The 20,199-nt window shown below is 37.4% G+C and overlaps 1 protein-coding gene across 25 annotated transcripts in view; it reads right to left on the bottom strand.

Moving 5' to 3' along the window:
* LRRFIP2 (LRR binding FLII interacting protein 2) overlaps nt 1-19,998 on the bottom strand; it is a 101,838-nt gene extending 81,840 nt beyond the window's left edge. For all 25 annotated transcript variants that reach the window (XM_019727639.3, XM_019727646.3, XM_019727648.3 and 22 more), the window contains exons 1-2: nt 19,861-19,998; nt 4,242-4,387 (exon numbers count right to left, since the gene is read on the bottom strand). In XM_019727639.3, coding sequence (XP_019583198.3) covers nt 4,242-4,331 — 90 coding nt within the window. In that variant the 5' untranslated portion in view covers nt 4,332-4,387; nt 19,861-19,998. The remainder of the gene's footprint in view (nt 1-4,241; nt 4,388-19,860) is intronic.
* Nucleotides 19,999-20,199: the final 201 nt, after the last annotated feature.

The following is a 20,199-nucleotide window of genomic DNA, read 5'->3' as shown; positions in this document are numbered from 1 at the left end:
ATATCACCTCACACCTGTTAGAATGGCTGTAATCAAAAGGACAAGAAATAAGTGTTGGCAAATATGTGGAGAAAAGGCAACCCTTGTGCATTGTTTGTGGAAATATCAATTGGTGCAGCTACTATGGAAAATAGTACAGAGGTTCCTCAAAAAAGTAAAAATAGAACTACCATATAATCCAGCATTTCCATTTCTGTGTTTTTATTCAAAGAAAATAAAAACACTACCTCGAGGAGATAAATGCACCCCCATGTTCATTGCAGCATTATTTACAATAGCCAAGATATGGAAACAACCTAAGTGTCTATCAATGAAGGCATGAAGAAAGAAAATGCGGTGTGTGTGTGTACACACACGCAGTAGAATATTATGCAGCCATAAAAAGAATGGAATCTTGCCATTTGCGACAACATGGAAGGCCTTAATGACATTAAGATAAGTGAAATAAGTTAGAGAAATACAAATACCATATGATCTCACTTACACGTGGAATCTAAAAACAAAAACAAAAACAAAACCAACCCAAGCTCACAGATACAGAGAAGAGGCTGCCAGAGGCAGGGGTGGAGGGTAGGTCATATAGATGAAGGGCGTCACAAGGTATAAATCTCCAGTTATAAAATAGGGATGTAATGTACAGCAGGGTGACTACAGTTAATAATAATGTACGGCATATTTGAACGTTGCTAAGAGAGTAGATCTTAAAAGCCCTCATCACAAGAAAAAAAAATTCTGTAACTATGTATGGTGACAGATGTTAACTAGATTTATTTTGGTGATCATTTCACAATATACACAAATATCGAATCATTATATAGTAGACCTGATACTAATGTAATGTTGTATGTCAAGTATACCTCAGTTAAACAATTAATTAATTAAAGGAAAAAAAAACAACTGGTTATGAAAACTTTAAAGAGAAAGATTCACAAGGAACATATGAAAGAATTATTAAAACTTCTAACCATATGTCCTCTAAAGTTTTAAAAGTACTGCATCCCACATTAGGAACTTATTGTGTAAATAAAGTCTTCAATCTTAATAGTACAATCTGGCCCTTTCACATTTCAGATTAAAGCTGAGCCTTTTGACCAGGTTGCTAAAGTTGGCGTGTTCATAGTCAGAGCTCTGAAGACAGAAACGAAAACTAGAATTACTGACTTTTTACATCCTTTTATAATAACAGTAACTGGATTAAACTGGTAAACTGTTACTTCATAGCAAAATAGCAATGTCCTGGGAGGAAAACAACTGTGAAATCATATTTAAAAAAAACAAAACAAAAAAACCCCAGAACTCATAGAGAACAGATGGTGGTTGCCAGAGTGGTGGGGGGTGGAGGGGTCACAAAATGGGTGACGGTGGTCCAAAGGTACAAACTCCCTGTTATAAAATAAACAAGTCCTGGGAATATCATGCACAGCACGGTGACTGTATTGTATATTTGAACATTGCTTGGAGAGTAGATCTTAAAATTCTCATTACAAGAAAAAAAATTGTAATTATGTGCAGTGTTGGATATTAACTGGGCTTATTATGGTGATCATTGTACAATATATACCAACATAGAATCATTATGTTATATAACAGAAACTAATGTTATATGTCAATTATACCTCAATTTTTTAAAAATGACCCTCCAGGATAGGATCTTCTGTGTATTTTGGTACATGGTTCCCAAACCTGATGGGCCATCAGAATCCCCTAAGGAGTGTGGAGTGTGTATGTGTGTGTGTATTTAATTATAGATTTCTGAGATGAACCTCAAAGATTCAGATTTAGAAGTATGGGGTACAGACTGGGAATCTGTACACTGAAAAAGCTCCTTGGGAGATTCTAGAGGATCAACCATGTTTTAGAATCCCTATCTCAATAAATTTATTTTTATAAAAGGAGACCATTTTATCTTATTCTCACTTTCTATTTCAACTTATTAATAAGCAACAAAATAGCCTACTGCAAGCCTCACACTGTGCTAAAGGTTTACAGGCATCATTTCCTTTAATCATGACAACAGCCCAGTGAGACAGGAACACAGTATCATTCCCATGTCATAGATGTGGAAACTGAAGTCTAACAAAACTATTCAACCAGAAAGCAACAGAGTAAAGAATTAAAGGCACACTTATACATCTCCAAAGCCCACATCTTCTGAAAGTATGGTATAGTAAAATGAACAATGGCTTTACATTGCTGAATTTGAGCCCATTCTGAGACCTTCTGACATTTATCTCTCCGCTTCATCTGTTTCCACGTCTGTAAATATTAAGGCTAAGAATAATACCTATCCTATCTATCTCATAAGGCATTGTGAGAACCCAAATGTGAAAGTGCTTTCAAAATCATGAAGTTAAAGAAAAACAAGCTATTAATGAAGGAGTTGGAGAAGATTCAGAAATAATATAGCAGAGTATGTGGTTAAATGCTCAGACTTTGGAGCCAGAGTTCATGTGTTTGAATCCAAGCTCCTCTATTTCCTAGCTATGTGACCTTAGGGAAGTTACTTAACTTTTTTGTGCAATTGTTTCTTCATCTGTAAAAGGAAGATAGTAATAAAACTAATCTCAGAATTTTGTGAAGATTAAATTAATTAATGCATTTTAAATACTTAGAATAGTGTTTGTTACATAGTAAGCACTCAAGTGTTAGATGTTAGAATGTTATTCAATTTTATAAATGAAGGGTCATACCCAATAAGAGTTCAAATACTTAATGACAGTACAAACTGAGCCTAGAAGATACTGGTATTTTCTCCCCTTACAGAAATCGGGTCATATCCCTCCAATTTTGGAAGTAAACATTTTGAGTAGTTTCAATTTTCAACTAAAACCATGTGACTTCCAAAATACTTCATTCATGCAAATACTTAAGATTGTTGTGAAGTATCATTTACCTAATTTTTAGAACCCTTTTACCTTTTTATCTAAAAATAGCTCCTGATTTTTTCAAAGTAATTTTGTTAACGTAATATAAATTTTGTTGAAATTTTGTCGTCAGTTTTTAGATAACTTTTCTTGGCTTCAAATATCCTCCTACGGAATTTAACTTCTAATTCAAAAGCTGAGTAGCTTACCACAGAAAAAAATATAACAAAAAGCTGGGTCAAAAAAATACTGTGTAATATGTCAAAAGGAAACAGCCCTAGTCCTAAATTAGTTATTTACTAAGAGTAACAAAGAGGAAGTGATGAGGGAATAATTCTCACCAAAAGAATACAATTTAATAATATGATACTCTTAGCAGTTCTTATATCAGATTAGTTTATGGTCAGGTCTACAGCTGCAGATGGAGTTAGAGTCTGAAACAAAGTTGGCATCTCACTAAGAAATCACAGCTGGGAGTTATCTTAAATTTCCAATATGCAACAGGAAATGTTGCCAGTGATTCAATAGGTGACAACCCTTCCCCTTTTTTTCTTTTTTCTGAGTTGTCAACAAACCAAAAAAAAAAAAAAAATGCTCCAGAAGCCCAGTTACTACCATGTTTCCCCGAAAATAAGACCTAGCCGGACAATTAGCTCTAATGCTTCTTTTGGAGCATTACTATATTTTGCTCTAAAATTATAGTAAAATTACTATATTTTACGATAATATAAGACTAGGTCTTACATAATAGAACATAATATAAGACCCGGTCTTATTTTACTATAATATAAAACTGGGTCTTGTATAATATAACATAATATATAAGACCTGGTCTTATATTAATTTTTATTCCAAAAGATGCATTAGAGCTGATTGTCCGGCTGGGTCTTATTTTCAGGGAAACAGGGTAGCTAAACATTAAACATAAAAATTCCACTGAAAGATTTAAAAAAACAGCTAAGACACTGAATCTAGCAGATACCAAATAAGGATTGTCAACATTTATACAGTGCCTCCTGGAATATATTAACTGTACGTAGCCCAATGGGCATTTCTATAATATAGTTATCATATCTTCAAGGTTCTAATTACTTAAGTTTCAATGCTGAAGATCAATTATAAATTTCAGTACATTAGGACAAGTACCTGGAACTCAAATAATCCACAAAAATTGAATGAAAAATTAGTTTTAGATGAGTCGACTATATATTCAAGTAAAGAAATAGTAACTATATTTTATTCTAATATAGTATTTCAGAGGCCAGATAAAACATTTTATTCATAGTAAGCATTCTGAAACTATCTCTGTCACCCCAGCATTTTTACAACATATTCATTTGTGCATGTCAGTGTTGAGAGGGGGTTTTCCAGACACACCTCTCTGGCAATGTTACTCAAAGCTTCATCTTCTGCAGAAAATCGGTCTTTCACAGGTGTTCTTTTCCTTCCAGAACCAGGAGTCCCCATCTTGTCTTCTTGATCGTCTTTTAATTCTGAAAGGCGATTTCACTCTGTTTTCAGCCCTGAAATAAACAGAAACAGAATAATTTAAGATATTTCTCTTTGTGCACTTTTAATGCTCATTGATTATACATTTACTTTTAACAAAGAGAAATTATATTTATGTATTAACATAGAAATTAATTAGTAATCAAATACTTTTTCTCATTATCAAATTATTCCAATAAAATTTAGAATATTTAAATTTATACTAATTACTGAACCTCCCAACTTTTTACCATGCTACCGATGGCAACCTATGAGGATGATATAATATTAGCCCCAGAAAACTGCAGTCAACAGTGATTCTACTTGTTTAAAATTATAACTGTTTCTGAAGTCTATTGTCATTCTAGAACAAAAAAACATTTCAGAAAAGTCATTCAGGCTAAAGCTTTGAGAGAACATATTCAAGAAATTTTAACATAGAACCTTAAAGTTATAAAAGCAACTTGGCTTTTTAGAGTAATTTAAGAAACAATTCCAGGGGCGGCTGGATGGATCAGTTGGTTAGAGCACGAGCTCTCAACAACAAGGTTGCCGGTTCAATTCCCGCATGGGATGGTGGGCTGTGGCCCCTGCAACTAAAGATTGAAAACGGCAACTGGACTTGAAGCTGAGCTGTGCCCTCTACAACTAGATTGAAGGACAACGACTTGGAGCTGATGGGCTCTAGAAAAACACACTGTTCCCCAATATTCCCCATTTAAAAAAAAAATTTTTTTTAAATAAAAAATTTCAAGTAAACCATCACCACATAATATAACAAATGAAATTAACACTAGCAATAACAATGAAAACAACAATCTGCATTTAACAATAACCAACACTGTCCATGCAACAAATATCTGCGTGCCTGCTATTGCCAGGTACTATAGGAGGTTCTGAATAGACAGTGATGAACAAAACTGACATAGGCAATATTAAGACTATATCTATGAAACTGTTATTGTTATTATTATGAAATAGGCCTATTTTTATAAAAGAGCGGAACACATCAATCTTTCAGGATTAAATAACAAGGATGATACAGGCCATCTAACCTTTCCAACAGATGGTACATATTTGAAATTAAAGATTCTCATGAAAGAATGCATCCCAATTTGCATGACCCTCCTCTCTCCTATAAACATTCCTAAGAAGCCAGTTCATTTAGCTAAACACCCACCAACTTAAAAAAAAAAAATTCCTACCTTCAACAAAATAAACTGGTGAAATTTCATTACACTGTGAGTCACGAAGAAATTCTCAAATAATTCTGTCTTGATAGGATAAACCATATTAAAACTATAAGTGACTATAATGGTATTAGAATTTACTTGATTCAGGCAAAATAAAACCGAACCACTCCATCAATCCACTCTTCCAAAAAAGTTTCTCCAATGAAAATTCAGGCTGTTCTCATCTTACCTGATACCATTTCTTATACCCACAGAGCTAGCTTGCTATGTTTGTCAATCAGAATGAAGACTGATGATAGCTGATTACTCTGCCATAGAAAATACATCTGGCTATACGTCAGAAAAGACTCACTTAAATGGAAACGAACTAAAAAATAAGGGAACGTCTGAAAGCAGCAGCTGAAAAATACAAGCCACAGGTCAGGATATTTCTGAAAAGCACAGAGGATTTTCTCAGAAGTCTTCCATCCTCCTCAACCTCAGCATAATTTTAAAGACCATTCGTCACTTAATAGTAATAGTACACAAATATTAACCACCAACTGAGAAAAAAGCAGCATGCAGCACAAAGTTCCTTTTCAGACAGGAGTGACAATTTAGCTAATGCACTGCAGTATTTACCACCCAATATTTGTCCTTCAGCCAGCTTTCTAAGGACACACTGAAAGACATTTCACAGAAGCAGGAGACAAAAACATAGGCATTTTCTAATTCTAGACACATAAAAATAATCACAGAAGAAAAAGAAAGATTTGGCTGGAAGTATTATATATGTAACTAACAGTGGTTTCATTAGAAGGATAGGATTATGGATGCAGTTTTTTCTTCTTGATTCTCTAAAATTTCAACAGCATTGGGGAAAGATGCATTTTAAAAATATAAAAGCATTCAGATCCAAGACTCAAAGAATAAACTGGCCCCAAATCGGATCGTACCTGAATTAGGTACAATATGCTATACAGCTGAGACACACTATCTGAAGCCATGGCTGGTGGTACTTGTGAATGTATTTCTTTCTCCTCTTTTCTCATAATCCATTTTGCTTCTTTCTCAACTAACAATACCTTAGACCTTACACCTGCTAGGATATTCCCAGCACACAGATTTACACAAAGAATTATCTCTTCTTAAAAAGTGCTTCAAAACTGTGTCAACAAGCTCCAGGCTAATCAGTCCTGAGAGAAAAATGACATGAAAAGGGACAGAGGCAATGGTTACATAGGAAATGGGAACAACTTCCTGTCTGTCTTCCTTGGTAATTCTTGTCCTAGGTGTTTATGTGACTGGCCAGGTCCTGTCACCTTTTTCAACGGTACAAGAGGCAGATCAACCATTACCTATTTCAAAAAATCAATCTAGCACTTTTGAAAGAATTGTATTATTTGTACTCTGTAGGCAGGCATCCTTCAAGGTTTTCAGCTTCTCTGCAATCTATCTTCTAATAACTCCGAAACATGCTATCAGCGATAGGGGGAAACCTTAAAAGAAATAAGATCCCTGGCATAGTCAATGGAAAACTGCTTTTTAACAAAATGACAAAAATAAGGATGTAGGTTATTTCCAGTGTCTGATCCTAAAAGGACTTTCAGTAAGTTTCTATCCCAAGGAGGTTTCCTCAAGAACACTTTTCTTCGGGGGCCATATCCTCTCTTCCAGTTTTTCCTTAGTGGTATCGCCAAACCAAGGGCTAAAGCTCCACGTCCACTGAGAAGAACAGAACTGCCTGCATTTTTGGAAAGTCCTTTACCGAGATATTGTCAAGCTGACTTTCTCCAGATGGTTTTGTCTTTAAGTATCTGTCCATCTAAGGGAAAGAGGGGGAAGCACCTTCAGGATGGTGTGGAATATAAACCTTCCAAAACAGACAGGTACATCAATAAGGCTTTCTCTTCCCAATGAGCTTCTCATGGAACACGTTTCTGAAAAACAGGGATTTTGCCACATTAAGTGGCACTTCAATCACGATACTGTTCCCTTTTGTGACAAAACAATGTGTCACGTTGTATAATAAATACAGCACACTTAGTTCTGTCTGAGTACAGATGGTTACAGTATCTTTATATCCAAGTAGTTCATCGTGGAGAACCAAACCACTGGCGTGGTAAGGCTTTGCATCAGAGCTGTCATTTCAGTTAACATCGGTCTGCACAATGAAACACTGGGTAGTTATTCATAAGCAAATCGCAGTATCTGGAATGACACCTGAACTGAAGACTCAGTGTGACTGCAGCTGTTGCCACTGCACAAAATTTCAAGTGAGAGGACTAGCTGCACAACCAATTGCCCTGCTCACTGCCTAAGCCGTGGTTTCTGCATCTGTAGAGTAGAAACAACTGTCCCAACTATTTAACATGGTTGATGTGAGGCTGAAAGGGGTTAAGCTCAATACAACCACCTAATATATTTATAAAGCACTCCATAAATGTTTAGTGTCTTGAATTAACTACCTCTTTTACATATTTAGCTAATGAGTTGACAAAAGGGCAATCCTTGCCTTTCTTTACAATTTTATTCATTTAATTAAAGAAAAATATCCTCAAGTTATTTCCTCTAGCATGCATTATGTGGTATCATCAGCACGCTAAGAATTTTTGCTGAAGCATGGAACAATCTGAAAAAATAAAAATGCCTTTAACTATAATCATTATACTATACAACACATCTACACAATAAAAACAAAGAAGAAATTTTTAAGGTACTTTGTGTTCTTCAAAGTCTATGTTTGAAAGTCTAAATGAACATACAAGTTTTGGGAATATGGCCTTATAATGGGTGTCAGTCCCCTAATTAGAACACTTGACTTAGAAGGAGACAAAAGACAGCGGTCATTAAATGGTGCACTGAAGATCTACGCATACCTTTCTACGCAATTTGTACCTCAAAAGAACAAGTTTTCTAAACTAATATTGAACTCTAATCAATGATGACAGACTGAAATGTTTAGGGTTGAAGTATACTGATATCTGCTGCTTATTTTGAAATGTATCCCTCAAAAAAGTGAAATAATGGATAGAGGAGTGGATAAAGGGGATAGATAGGTAATCACGTATCATACAACATTCACAGGAGAATCCAAGTGGCAGCAGGTACACAAATGCTCACAGTAGGACACTTTCAATTTTTCTGTATGTTTGAACATTTTTATAATAAAGTGTTAGATAAAAAGTAACTGATTGGGAAGGGTAGATGACTAAGTGAACAAATGACACAGGAACTGGGAATTGCAATTAAAAAAATCTTATTTTCTTAATTTCATTCCACAATGTTTTAAGGCTTTCAAAAAACAGTAGAAATTTAAAAATGTATGTTGGTCATCTGCAGTGAAACCGTAATTTTCTATCAGGTTTAACATTAACCATCACCCTTACGAGACATAATGAAATTCTAAGTACATGAAAAACGTATTGCTCAAAACAATGCTCACACAAGTCCTGAGTCCACACCAAGGTATGTTATAGCGAATTATCAGAATGAATTTCAAACAGTGGGGACCAGGATGACTTTACAAACTTCCCAGGGTGGGGAAATCAGTTCATGTATAAAGGATTAACAATTAGAATGGCTTCAGATTTCCAAAGGTAATTCCGGAAACAAGAATGCAATAGAGTAATTCCTTCAAAGTTCTGAAGGAAAACTATAGACAACCTTTCAGCAGTACCCAATCAAACCATCCCATTCTCATACTTGATAATTAAAGACATTTTCAGATATGCATGGTCTTAAATATTTTACCTCTTTTATCCTCTTTGTCAATCAGCTACTAGAAGATATACTTCATCAAATGAAAGAGAAAATCAAGAGAGAAAGCTTAGCATCCAGGAAATAAATCCAACATAGAAGAGGAGCGAAGGGGATTGAGCCCCAGCAGGACGATGGACATCCCAGGGAGAAAGCTACAGATAGAAGCAACGTGATTCAAGAGACACATTGGAGGACTGTCGTCACCAAAATCTCCACAGCCTTAGACACTTGTTCATCTGAGGTGAGCCTTGTCCAGCTTTCTATCTGAATTTCGTTTGTCTGGACCCCATGTTGACGAAGTTCCTGCTGTCCCTTCCCCTGGTGCCTAGAATGGCTGAAGACTTCACACCACAGAAGTGTTTTGCTTTTACCTATTCCTGAGAGCTAGAGCATAATGAGCTCAGAAGCAAATTTCCTCCAGCCATACTTCCTCTAGGTATTCAGTGCCTTGTAAAGACTCCAGCTCTGCCAGATGCCCTGATTGTGGTGAGTCTTATGGTTCGCCAGGACTAACAAACTTTCCCAATGACTTACCAAAAGGGGCTTGAGGAAGACTCTGCCCAGCTTATCTTCTCCTGGGAGCCTGCACTTAATAGTGGCAACACGGACATTTCCTATGTTTACACTTGTTATTCAGTTTTTCAAAACGAAACAATATGCAGCTTAGGGATACAAACTATGGCAGAGATTGGCTTATTGCTCACCAAGCCATTTCCCTTTTCAGCCCACAGCTATGTTACATTTCCTGGACGTCCTCGCCATTATGAGCAGCCATTTGATTGAGTTCTGGCCAAGGGAATGCAAGCAAAAGTGATGTACGCCATGCCCAAGACTGGTCCCTCAAACTTTCCATACAATATACTACACTCCCTCTCTTTGCCCTCAAATCTTCCATCCAGATGCAGAGAACTCAGTGAAAGTCACTGAGGCCCCAGGGGACAGCAGAATCACTAACTGAAAGGTGACTGAACCCCTGGGTGACTCAGGAACAAACTACTCCTTTGCCATTATTTCCAACATACAGCAGACGGAGATGTGAGAAATAAATTTGGTGTTAAACCACTGAAAATTGGGGGTTGTTTGTTAAAGTAGGTTAGTCTACTCTGACCGAAAGACACAAAAAGGTGGTAGAGCAGAGCTATTCAGTTTTTCAAAATTAAAGAACATATGGATCAGAAATACACATACGGAAGGTGGGCTGGACTGCAGGGTTGGGGGGGGCAGGTGGATGGTCCCAAAAGAATGATTAACATGTAAAATGGGATTGTGACTACCTGGAGAGGAAGGAATACCACTAAAAAATGCATACAGGGTACTCCTAGGATAATTGTTATGATTCATTTCTTGACCCAAGTAATGAGACCACAGGTGCTAATTTTATTCCTACTGAAACTGTATTTTTGTTTTATATTTCTCTATATTTCACAAATAAACTATTTTGCTCAAAATAAATTAGATAAATAGGATAGACGCTTGAAAAATCTGTTGGAGCATTTGGGAAAAATAAGGTGAATAGAAAACTAAGCTAAATAAGTAAATAAAATAAAAACAAAGTAACTCTTCCCCTCTGAAACTGAAACTTACGAAACAATACTTGGCTGAGGAGTAAACAAGATTTATTTAGTTATAATAAAAATACCAACTAGTGATTTAAAATTGTAAAATTGTAATGTTGTACAGAGGGGAAATGGGAGAAAATAATGAAGAAATACAAAATTACAATAAAAACCACCAGTCATTTCCACCATCTGAAGATACTTTTACATAAATGAGTTTACTTTTTAAACATAAATGAGTTTATAAACTATGTGCTACTTTGTAACCAGCTATGACAGACAGATTCTAAGGTGGCTCCCATCCACTATCCCCCCTCCTGCTGTTCACACCTTTGTGTAAACACCTGCCCAAGAATGTGGGTAGGACTTCTAATTTGCTTCTAACCAAAAGACTATGACACAGATGTCATTCCCATGATTATGTTACATTATATAAGACTGTCTAGCCAGCAGACTTGCTCTAGACTCTCTTTGATGGCTTGACGAAGTGGCCATATCTGCAAATACCACGGGCCAGAAACTTCAGGTTGCCTCTGAGAGCTGAAAGCAGCCTTTAGGAGCTTGTGGACAGCCTCTGGATGACCAAGTAACTTCCAGTGAGCAAGAAGTCTCAGTCCTAAAATCACAAAGAAATTAATTCTGCCAAAAACTTAAGTGAGCTTGGAAGCAGAAATTTATCAGTTATATCTCCAGATGAGAATTCAGCCCAGCTAAGGCCCCAATTGCAGCTTCATGAGACCCTAAGTAGAGGACCAGCTCAGTCATGTTCAGACTTCTGCTCCACAGAAACTCAGGGATAATAAACGTGTGTTGTTTTAAGCTGATAAATCTGTGTAATATGTTATACAACATTAAAAAGAATGAACACAACAGCTTTTAAAACGTAGGATGAATGAATTTAGCAAAGTGTAGGGGATACACAATAAACTAAAAAAAAAATCAGTTACATTTCTATACACTAATGATGAACAATCAAAAAAGAAATTTAAGAAAACAATTCCATTTACAATAGCATCAAAAAGAATAAAATACTTAGGAATAAATTTAGCCAAGGAAGCAAAAGACCTGTACACTGAAAAGTATAAAACATGTTGAAAGAAATTAAAGGAGACACAAATAAATGAAAAGCCACCCCAACCCCCTGTTCATAGATTAGAAGACTTAATATTATTAAAAGGTCAATACTTCCCAAATAAATCTACAGATTCAATGCAATCTCTATCAAATCCCAATGCCATTTTTTGCAGAAATAGAAAAACCCATCCTAAAATTAAAATTCATATGGAATCTCAAGGGACCCCAAACAGACAAAATCTTGAAAAAGAACAAAGTTGGAGGCATCACATTTCCTGATTTCACAACTTACTAGAAAGCTACAGTAACCAAAAGAGTGTGTTACTGGCATAAAGACATAAAGAATATGACAGAGGGCACAGAAATAAACCCCGGCATATAGAGTCAAGTGATTTTCAACAAGGGTGCCAAGATCAGTCAATGGAAAATGGACAGTCTTTTCAACAAATGGTGCTGGGAAAACTAGATATCCACATACAAAAGAATAAAGTTGGACCCTTACCTTACACCACATACAAAAATTAATTCATAGTGAATCAAAGAAATAAACGTGAGTACCACAACTATAAGACTCTTAGAAAACACATGCAGAAAACTTCCTTGGATTTAGTAATGATTTCTTGGATCTGACACCAAAAGCCCAGACAACAGAAGAAAAAGATAAAACGAACTTCATCAAACAGTTTTGTGCATCAAAGGACACTATCAGCAGTAAAAAAGCAACCCACAGAATGGGAGAAAATACTTGCAAATCATGTATCTGATAAGTGATTAATATCCAGAACATATAGAGAACCCATAAAACTTAACAACCCAATAAAACAAATAACTCAATTCAAAGACGAAAGACTTGAATAGATATTTCTCCAAATAGATGTACTAATGGCCAATAAGCACATGAAAAGATGCTCAACGTCACTAATCATTAAGGAAATGAAGATCAAAGCTATAATAAGATACCACCTCCAGCTCTCAAAAATGGCTATTATTTAAAAAAAACAAAACAAAAAAACAAAAAAACAGAAAATAACAAGTGTGTCAAAAATGTGGAGAAACTGGAACCTTTGTCCACTGCTGATAGGATTGTAAAATGGTGCAACTGTTGTGGAAAATGGTATGGCAATTCCTCAAAAAATTAAACAAATTGCTGTATAATCCAATAACTCCACTTATATACTCAAAAGAAATGAAAGCAGAAACTTGAATAGTTATATACTTGTGTGCAAAGCAGCATTCTTCACAATAGCCAAAAGGTGAAAGCAGATCAAGTGTCCATCAACACATATGGACAAACAAAATGTGATATATACATGGTGCTATATTATTCAGCCTTGAAAGGAGTGAAATTCTCATACATGCTACAATGGGTGAACCTTGAAGACATTGTGTGAAATGAAATAATCCAGACACAAAAGAGAAATACTATATGATTCCACTTCCATGAGGTACCTAGGGGAGTCAAATTCAGAGACAAAGAAGAGTGGGGAATGGGGAGTTATTGTTTAATGGGCACAGATTTCAGTTTGGGATAATGAAAAATTCTGGAGCTTGATGGTGGTGATGGTTGCACAACAGTGCAAATGTACCTAATGTCACTGAATTGTACACTTACAAATGGTAAAAGTGGTCAATTTTATGTTATGTATATTTTACCACAATTAAAAAGAGAAACTTTGGATGGATAGCAAAGGGTGAGCTTGGTAAGACGGGGGAACAGTGACCCTCTCATTCCCTTGACTGTCCCCTTAGATATAACATATCCATAACAGGGGAAGAAATATCTAATCTCAAACTGAATTTTTTTCTCATTTTATCCTATAATTCCTGAGTCACTTAACTGAAATACTTTTTGAAAAAAATAGCAACATGTATGTTTACTAATTATACTGTTTGTTGTTATAAGTGATTTAAACCATTTAACAGGGAAATAAACATTTTAACATCCTAATCCTCTGCATACAGTATACTGTCCTCTATTTAACTTAGAACAGAGCCAAAAGATTGCTCCTAGCTGTTAAAATGTTTCTACTTAGGAAAGTGGGGGATGATGAAAGAATAACAAAGCAATCAGAACAAGTAACTTAAAAATTAAATTTGTTTCCTAAAGCAGTAAAAATGTGTTACATCAAAACCAGTTAAAATTGTGGTGTTCATAATGAAGGAAATACTAAGATACACAGGGCTCAAAGTGAAAACAATGGAAAAAGATGAACTATGATTCTTTAAGAAGTGTTTTAATATACCACTTCTGAGAAAATAAAACCACCCTTATATGCACTTGTACCCCAAGGCTTTCCAACTTCTTTTCCACCACTCTCTCACCTCTGCTCTGTTCTAACCTTTTTTTTTTTTTTTAGGAGGAGGAGGAGAAGTGGAAGGTTGAGACCGGGAAGGGAAATAACAGGAATAAACCAGATATAGTAATGAAGAAAGACAATTTATTTTTTTGTCCTCACTTGAATACTAAATACATCATCATCATCAAATGCTAACAATCCAAATTTCAGAGGGCAGGGAAAAGCTAAATTTCCTGGAGTCACAACCTAATCTAAAGCAAAAGAAAGAATGCAGGCTTTGCATCTGTAAATTAAGTCTGCCTGTCGAATTCTTTTAATGTTGTTGTGTGTTTTTTTTAATTTTACTGGGGAATATTGGGGAACAGTGTGTTTCTCCAGGGCCCATCAGCTCCAAGTCGTTGTCCTTCAATCTAGTTGTGGAGAGCGCAGCTCAGCTCCAAATCCAGTCACCATTTTCAGTCTGTAGTTGCAGGGAGCCCATCATCCCATGCGGGAATTGAACCTGGCAACCTTGTTGAGAGCTCGCGCTCTAACCAACTGGGCCATCGGGCTGCCCCTGCATGTTGAATTCTTTAAACAACCTTAACTGGAACACAGGCTGCAGTTTATGGTGACATGAACCTTGGTCCAAAGGGTGGAGCACTAAGCTGTCTAGCCTGAGAAGTGAGATCAGTTAAAGAACTTTAAACTCAAGCGCATTGTTCACTAAGTATAGAAAACACCAAGGTTTTCATGGGAAAGCACATGGTATAGGAAACTAGGGAGACAGCATCTGGTAATCACCAAGAGTTTAAAGAGGTAACTTCATGATATTGTACACGATACTGTGACAGTTCTATATGAAGGGAAGGCGAATTTGGGAAGAAGCTAATTTTCTCTGTATGAACTCAAAATAATTCTGTAAAACGACAGAGCCCATCATTCCCAGGGTCCTTGCGATCCCAATGACAAGTGTGAAGGTCTCTGAATTAGAGGATTCCAACCAGGGGCGTGGCCTCCCAATGCCAGTTCACAGTAATGTTTTTCTCCTGTTGTGAAACATGTGACTGATTCTTGGCAAACATGCTCAAAACCAGAACATAGCATCAATACTGGCACAATCCTGCGCTCTTTCATGTGCACATTTTTCTAAAACACTTCCCTCAATAGTTTTCCTTAATCGTGCTCTTTCCTTTAAAAAGGAAGACAAAAAAATGGATCCTAGGATATGCATGCTAAGCAGATTTTCATCCCAAACTGAGCCCTAATCTTCTGAAGGCAAACGTCCTTTATAAGCTCCCTCTTCTGCGGTTGCCACTTTTTCTAAACCACAGGCCTTCCTGACGTGCAGCAGGGCCAGGACAGATTACAGTTATGTGGTAGGTTCTGTCAGGCGAGCTTTGACAAGGCCTCAAAATAGACCCTGGGCACCAGCCAGGGAAACTGCCACTCACAAGTTCCAACTTCATCATAACATGTTAGCCCCTCAGCACTTTTTTCCCCTAGCCTTTCTTATTTTAAAAGGGCAAAGATTCCTGACCCTCCTCCTGGTCATGAATGAGCTGTATAACAGAAATTCAAATTATAAACCTCCCTTATTCAGCTCGCAAATGCTTTGCAGACTACAGACTGAACCTGTACCTACCTCCTGCCATGGGAAATCAACCCATCAATAGCACTCTGGTTTGCAAAAGGATTTTTGGATCTCAAACTCCAGAGGTTTATTTTATTATAAATAGACTAGGATGAGGAAGATAAGGAAAAAGAGAGGTGGGTTATTTATTTCTCTTGTGTCTAATAATATAGTAGCAGACTTTGGCAATGCAAGAAGTTTAACTATATACAATGTTTTTCATTGATATTGGTCATAAAATCCTAAAACTACCAACCTACTACAAAAGGTATTCATTTAACTATTACCAAATGTAAATGGTTTATCTATAACAGCACCAGTATTCAAGCTACAGTATTTTGACCCTTACCAGTACAAATAAAATTAACCACCTGTCACTACAATGTTTTAAATTGCCTTAAAAATACTATTGCACTATTTTTTAAATGGAGAGGAGGATAAAGAATACAAAGTAATTAAGAGCTCCTTCCTCCTTCTATGAGGTTAAGAAAGACATTAACTTCTACTATAAAATAAAGCCCAATATAGGATTGAAATACACTTTCAGATTTTCACAACTTAAGTCCCAACCTTGCAATCACACTTTAGAAATACATTCCATATACATACTTATGGACTACGTAGTACATAGGCTTACATATGAGTTGTTCATTACAGCAGTGTTTGTAGAAAGCTAAAAACAACCTAAATGTCTATTAATAGGAAATGGTAACATAAATTATGAAAAATTAATAAATCATGGTTCAGCTACACTAGACAGGGCATCCAGTCTTTTTAAAAAATCAGATGGGTATACGTGCTAACATAGAAAGATCGCTAAGAATGAAAGGTACAGGACGTTTCTCCTAAACATATGTGATTACATATGTAATAGAACATTTGGAGAGGGTTATGAAAGAAACTGTTAACAGTGGCTGCTTGGATTAGTGGGTTGGAGAGTGAGAAAAGGCTAAAAGTTTATTGTGCAAAGGAGACTTCCTTTTCACCCTATGACATTTATTTTAAAACGTTTTGTCAATTTTGAAAAGTCCCACAAACATCAACTGAACGCATGAAGTGAGCATTCTCCTTCCATGTATGCCATTTCTTCCCTCTTCTTAACCATTTCTACTCTTTATTGCTGGCCCCACCACCAAAACAAAAGCGTACACATGCAGCGAATCTCAGAGATTCTCTAAGAAATAGAATTCTCTCTCCATCCCCCCACCAAAATAAAGAAATAGTAGAACAAATGAAAAAAGTATAATATATGATAAACCCAGTGTTCAGCCCATTGTCTGGCCCAATTTATTGTAGGCCCCAAAGTATTAACAGTGAAAGTGCAATGTGCAATACAAAAAACATCATTTCCAAAGGTGTCCTATCTATTATTTTAAAGGGAAAAATGGAGAAAAAGATAAAATTATTTTACCCACAGGGTAAATTTTACTCAATTCCTTCCTTCTGAATTTTAAAAGTTGAGTTTTGAATGATGGTCATAAAGTCTATTCTTTATTTGCAAACTGAACAAGGTAGTTAGACTTCCCAGTTAAAGGACCTTCTCTCAGATTCTCCAGAGAGAAAGCAACTACCTAAAAGGAAAAAGCGAATAGGCGCAATGATCTTATGGTGAGGACAGAAGAATTTTATTTCCTCTTAAGTGACCCTCATCAGCAGTCACAGCACACTGCAGGGTGAATTCTTTTTCTTTTTTTCTGTCCATCATCAATTCTGTTCCTTTTCACATTAGGAGCAGAGTAAACAATTCACAAAGAGCTTTGCAAGAAACTGCTCTAAAGAAACTTCTCATTTCTAATAGAGATCTGTTTTTGTTTTTGTTTTGAGAAAGAATCTACTTTGCCAAATATATTCTCCCTATCACTTTTTTCTTTCGTTACGGAGATGCTTGAATTCTGACCTAAGAAGGTTTCTCTTGCATATCTACCTATCAAGACAGTCAGTGATGGTGGTTTCCACAAGGGATTTCCCAAAAGGGATTCTCTGTTCCCTGGGAACTGAAACTCTTATGTCACTATTAAATGCTGGACAAAAATCAAAAGCAGCATTAAGGGAACACTCTAAATATAAGAATGGATATCCAAGGAAACAAGATGCCAAAATTTAGTCAAATCAAAGATAAAGGAATTTGGTGAGCAAGACCAACAGGGTAAACTTACTATTACTTTAAAACTGATAACTAATTAAAGTTCCTTTATAAATGAAAATCAAGGTAAAATAAGCTGAATTCCAGAAACAAGAAAAAGAAAACAAGGCTAAGAGTATCAAGAACTCGGATTCAAAGTTATTTTGCTCAACAACATTTTAAAAGTCAAAATGATCATGTTACATTTCAGCAATAAAAAGTTATTTCTAGTTTTAAGCGAATTCATTCCAATAATAAATAAGAACTTTAACACACACTTTCTTCTATACCAGAACTTAAATAAGAACTCAGTATACATAGTCTCATTCCACATTTTTAAGGATAGATTTGGCATAATAGGTGAAACCTTTCCCTCAAAAGACTATTTTGTATATTGCAGATTCTTTCAGTGAACTTTTCCCTACCTTAACAATGGTAGCGTAGCTCTCCTTTTTACTGATGTTTATTTTGTTTCTAGATCCCTTCATTTCTTTATTGTCCCACTCGGGCAAAATATGGGTAAAAATCACAACAATCCATTCAGGAACTCACAATTCTAAATCCAAACATTCTACAGAGGTTCAATTTTTATTTCCTTACTATTCTTCATAATAATAAATATCCAGCAACAAACCTAACCAAGTGTAATACAATACTCGTATAAAATGAGTGAAGGCATCTAATTAAACAGGCAGTAACAAACTCCTAGCTTTCCTCTACTCCAATCTTAAGATCCATATCTGTGATTCACAAAGTAGTGACCTAACTTCCTAAATGAATCACACTTACCAAAATTCTTATTGTGCATAAGACTAGGTCATCATCTCTATATTTGTTAAACAGAACATGATGTTGGTAAAACAGGGTTAATTCTGCAGACTTGCAAACCACAGCAAACCTCAAGTCCCTGCCAACTAACTCTTATCTGTAACACTTCACATTCTCCAAAAACAGATTTATCCCCAAAATAAAACGTTATCTTGGACAAATGTTATTTTAAACATTGATGAAGAACTCATCCGTCCATACCTTGCTCTCCATCCCTCTAATATCGTTACTGTATCCACATTCTCTTCCCATTGTGATAACATAAAAATGGCCACTTTTTATCCCTACGTATCTTTTAGTCAATTAACCTACGCTACAGTTCGGTTTACAGCAGAAATGCTGAGTCATTAAATGGCAACTCAAAGAAAATGAGCTACAAACGAGCTCAAGTTTAGGATACAATAATTCCCTGGCCATATCTCAGCAGCCTGATCTTTGTATCTCCCACGGGTAAAAAAAAAAAAAAGTGGGAGCACACACTTGAACTTTTTTCTCCCGTAAGAAAGAAAAGAGGTGGGTTTCCTGTGCTGGATATCCACAGGCAAGAGAAGCAGGACTGACTGGACTGTATACCTTAGCAATCTGGGTGTGAAGAACACCTCTTATTAGTCAAGCATTAACCCTGACACTCCTAGCAAGCGTCTGTTACACCCGCGCTTCAGCTCGGGTCAAGGAGGAAGAAGAAACAAATGTCATAAAAATGCTACGCCCTCCACCGGCCTGACACCGTTCCCTGGGGTGACTGCCTGGGGACAGCACCGAGGGAGTGCCGCGTCTGGGAAGGAGAAGGCGCCCGGGGCACCCGAAGCAGGACAGCAGCCCGATGTAATGTCTCCTACAATGGGAGTAACAGCTTCCCCTCGCGCGGATGGAGGGTGCAAGTCAGGAATCAGGCGTGATGCAGAGAGCGCGGCAGGCAGGGGGCGACCCCGACCCCGGAGCCCGCCGAGGGACGCGGCCAGCTCCCGGGAAGCCTGGCCCCCAGCAGGGGTCAGCGGTGACGCGGACCTCCCCGGGCTGCAGAGGCCAGGAAGGGGGCCCCCGTCCCCGCTCTCCTCCGGGCCGGCGGGAGGAGCGGCCCTTACCTGTCTCTGGGCACGGGCTGTGGCTGCGGCGCAGCCCGGGAAGGGCCGGAGCGCGGCTCGCCGGCCGGGAACCCGCCGGGGCGAAGAGCGAGGAGCAAAGGGCGAGGGGCGCGGACGGCGCACTCGGTCCCTGGTGCCGGCCAAGCGGGCCGGGCTGGACGCAGCGGCTCCAGGCGCCAGTGGCCGATCAGTCCGTCACGCCGGTGTCCCCTCGGCGCCGCCGCAGAGACAGCGGGAACCGGCCCCGGGAGGAGCCGCAACCCGAGCGGCTGGGTACGGAGGCGAAGCAGGGGCGGGGCCACAGGGTCGGCGACCCGCTCACCCGGAAGCAGTTGTGGC

Source organism: Rhinolophus sinicus, chromosome 5 (genome assembly GCF_057876585.1).
Source record: "Rhinolophus sinicus isolate RSI-liver-muscle chromosome 5, RSI-T2T, whole genome shotgun sequence".
Classification (NCBI taxonomy): domain Eukaryota; kingdom Metazoa; phylum Chordata; class Mammalia; order Chiroptera; family Rhinolophidae; genus Rhinolophus; species Rhinolophus sinicus.
Note: the sequence above shows the minus strand (reverse complement) of the source record. Positions and strands in the feature narration are given on the sequence as shown.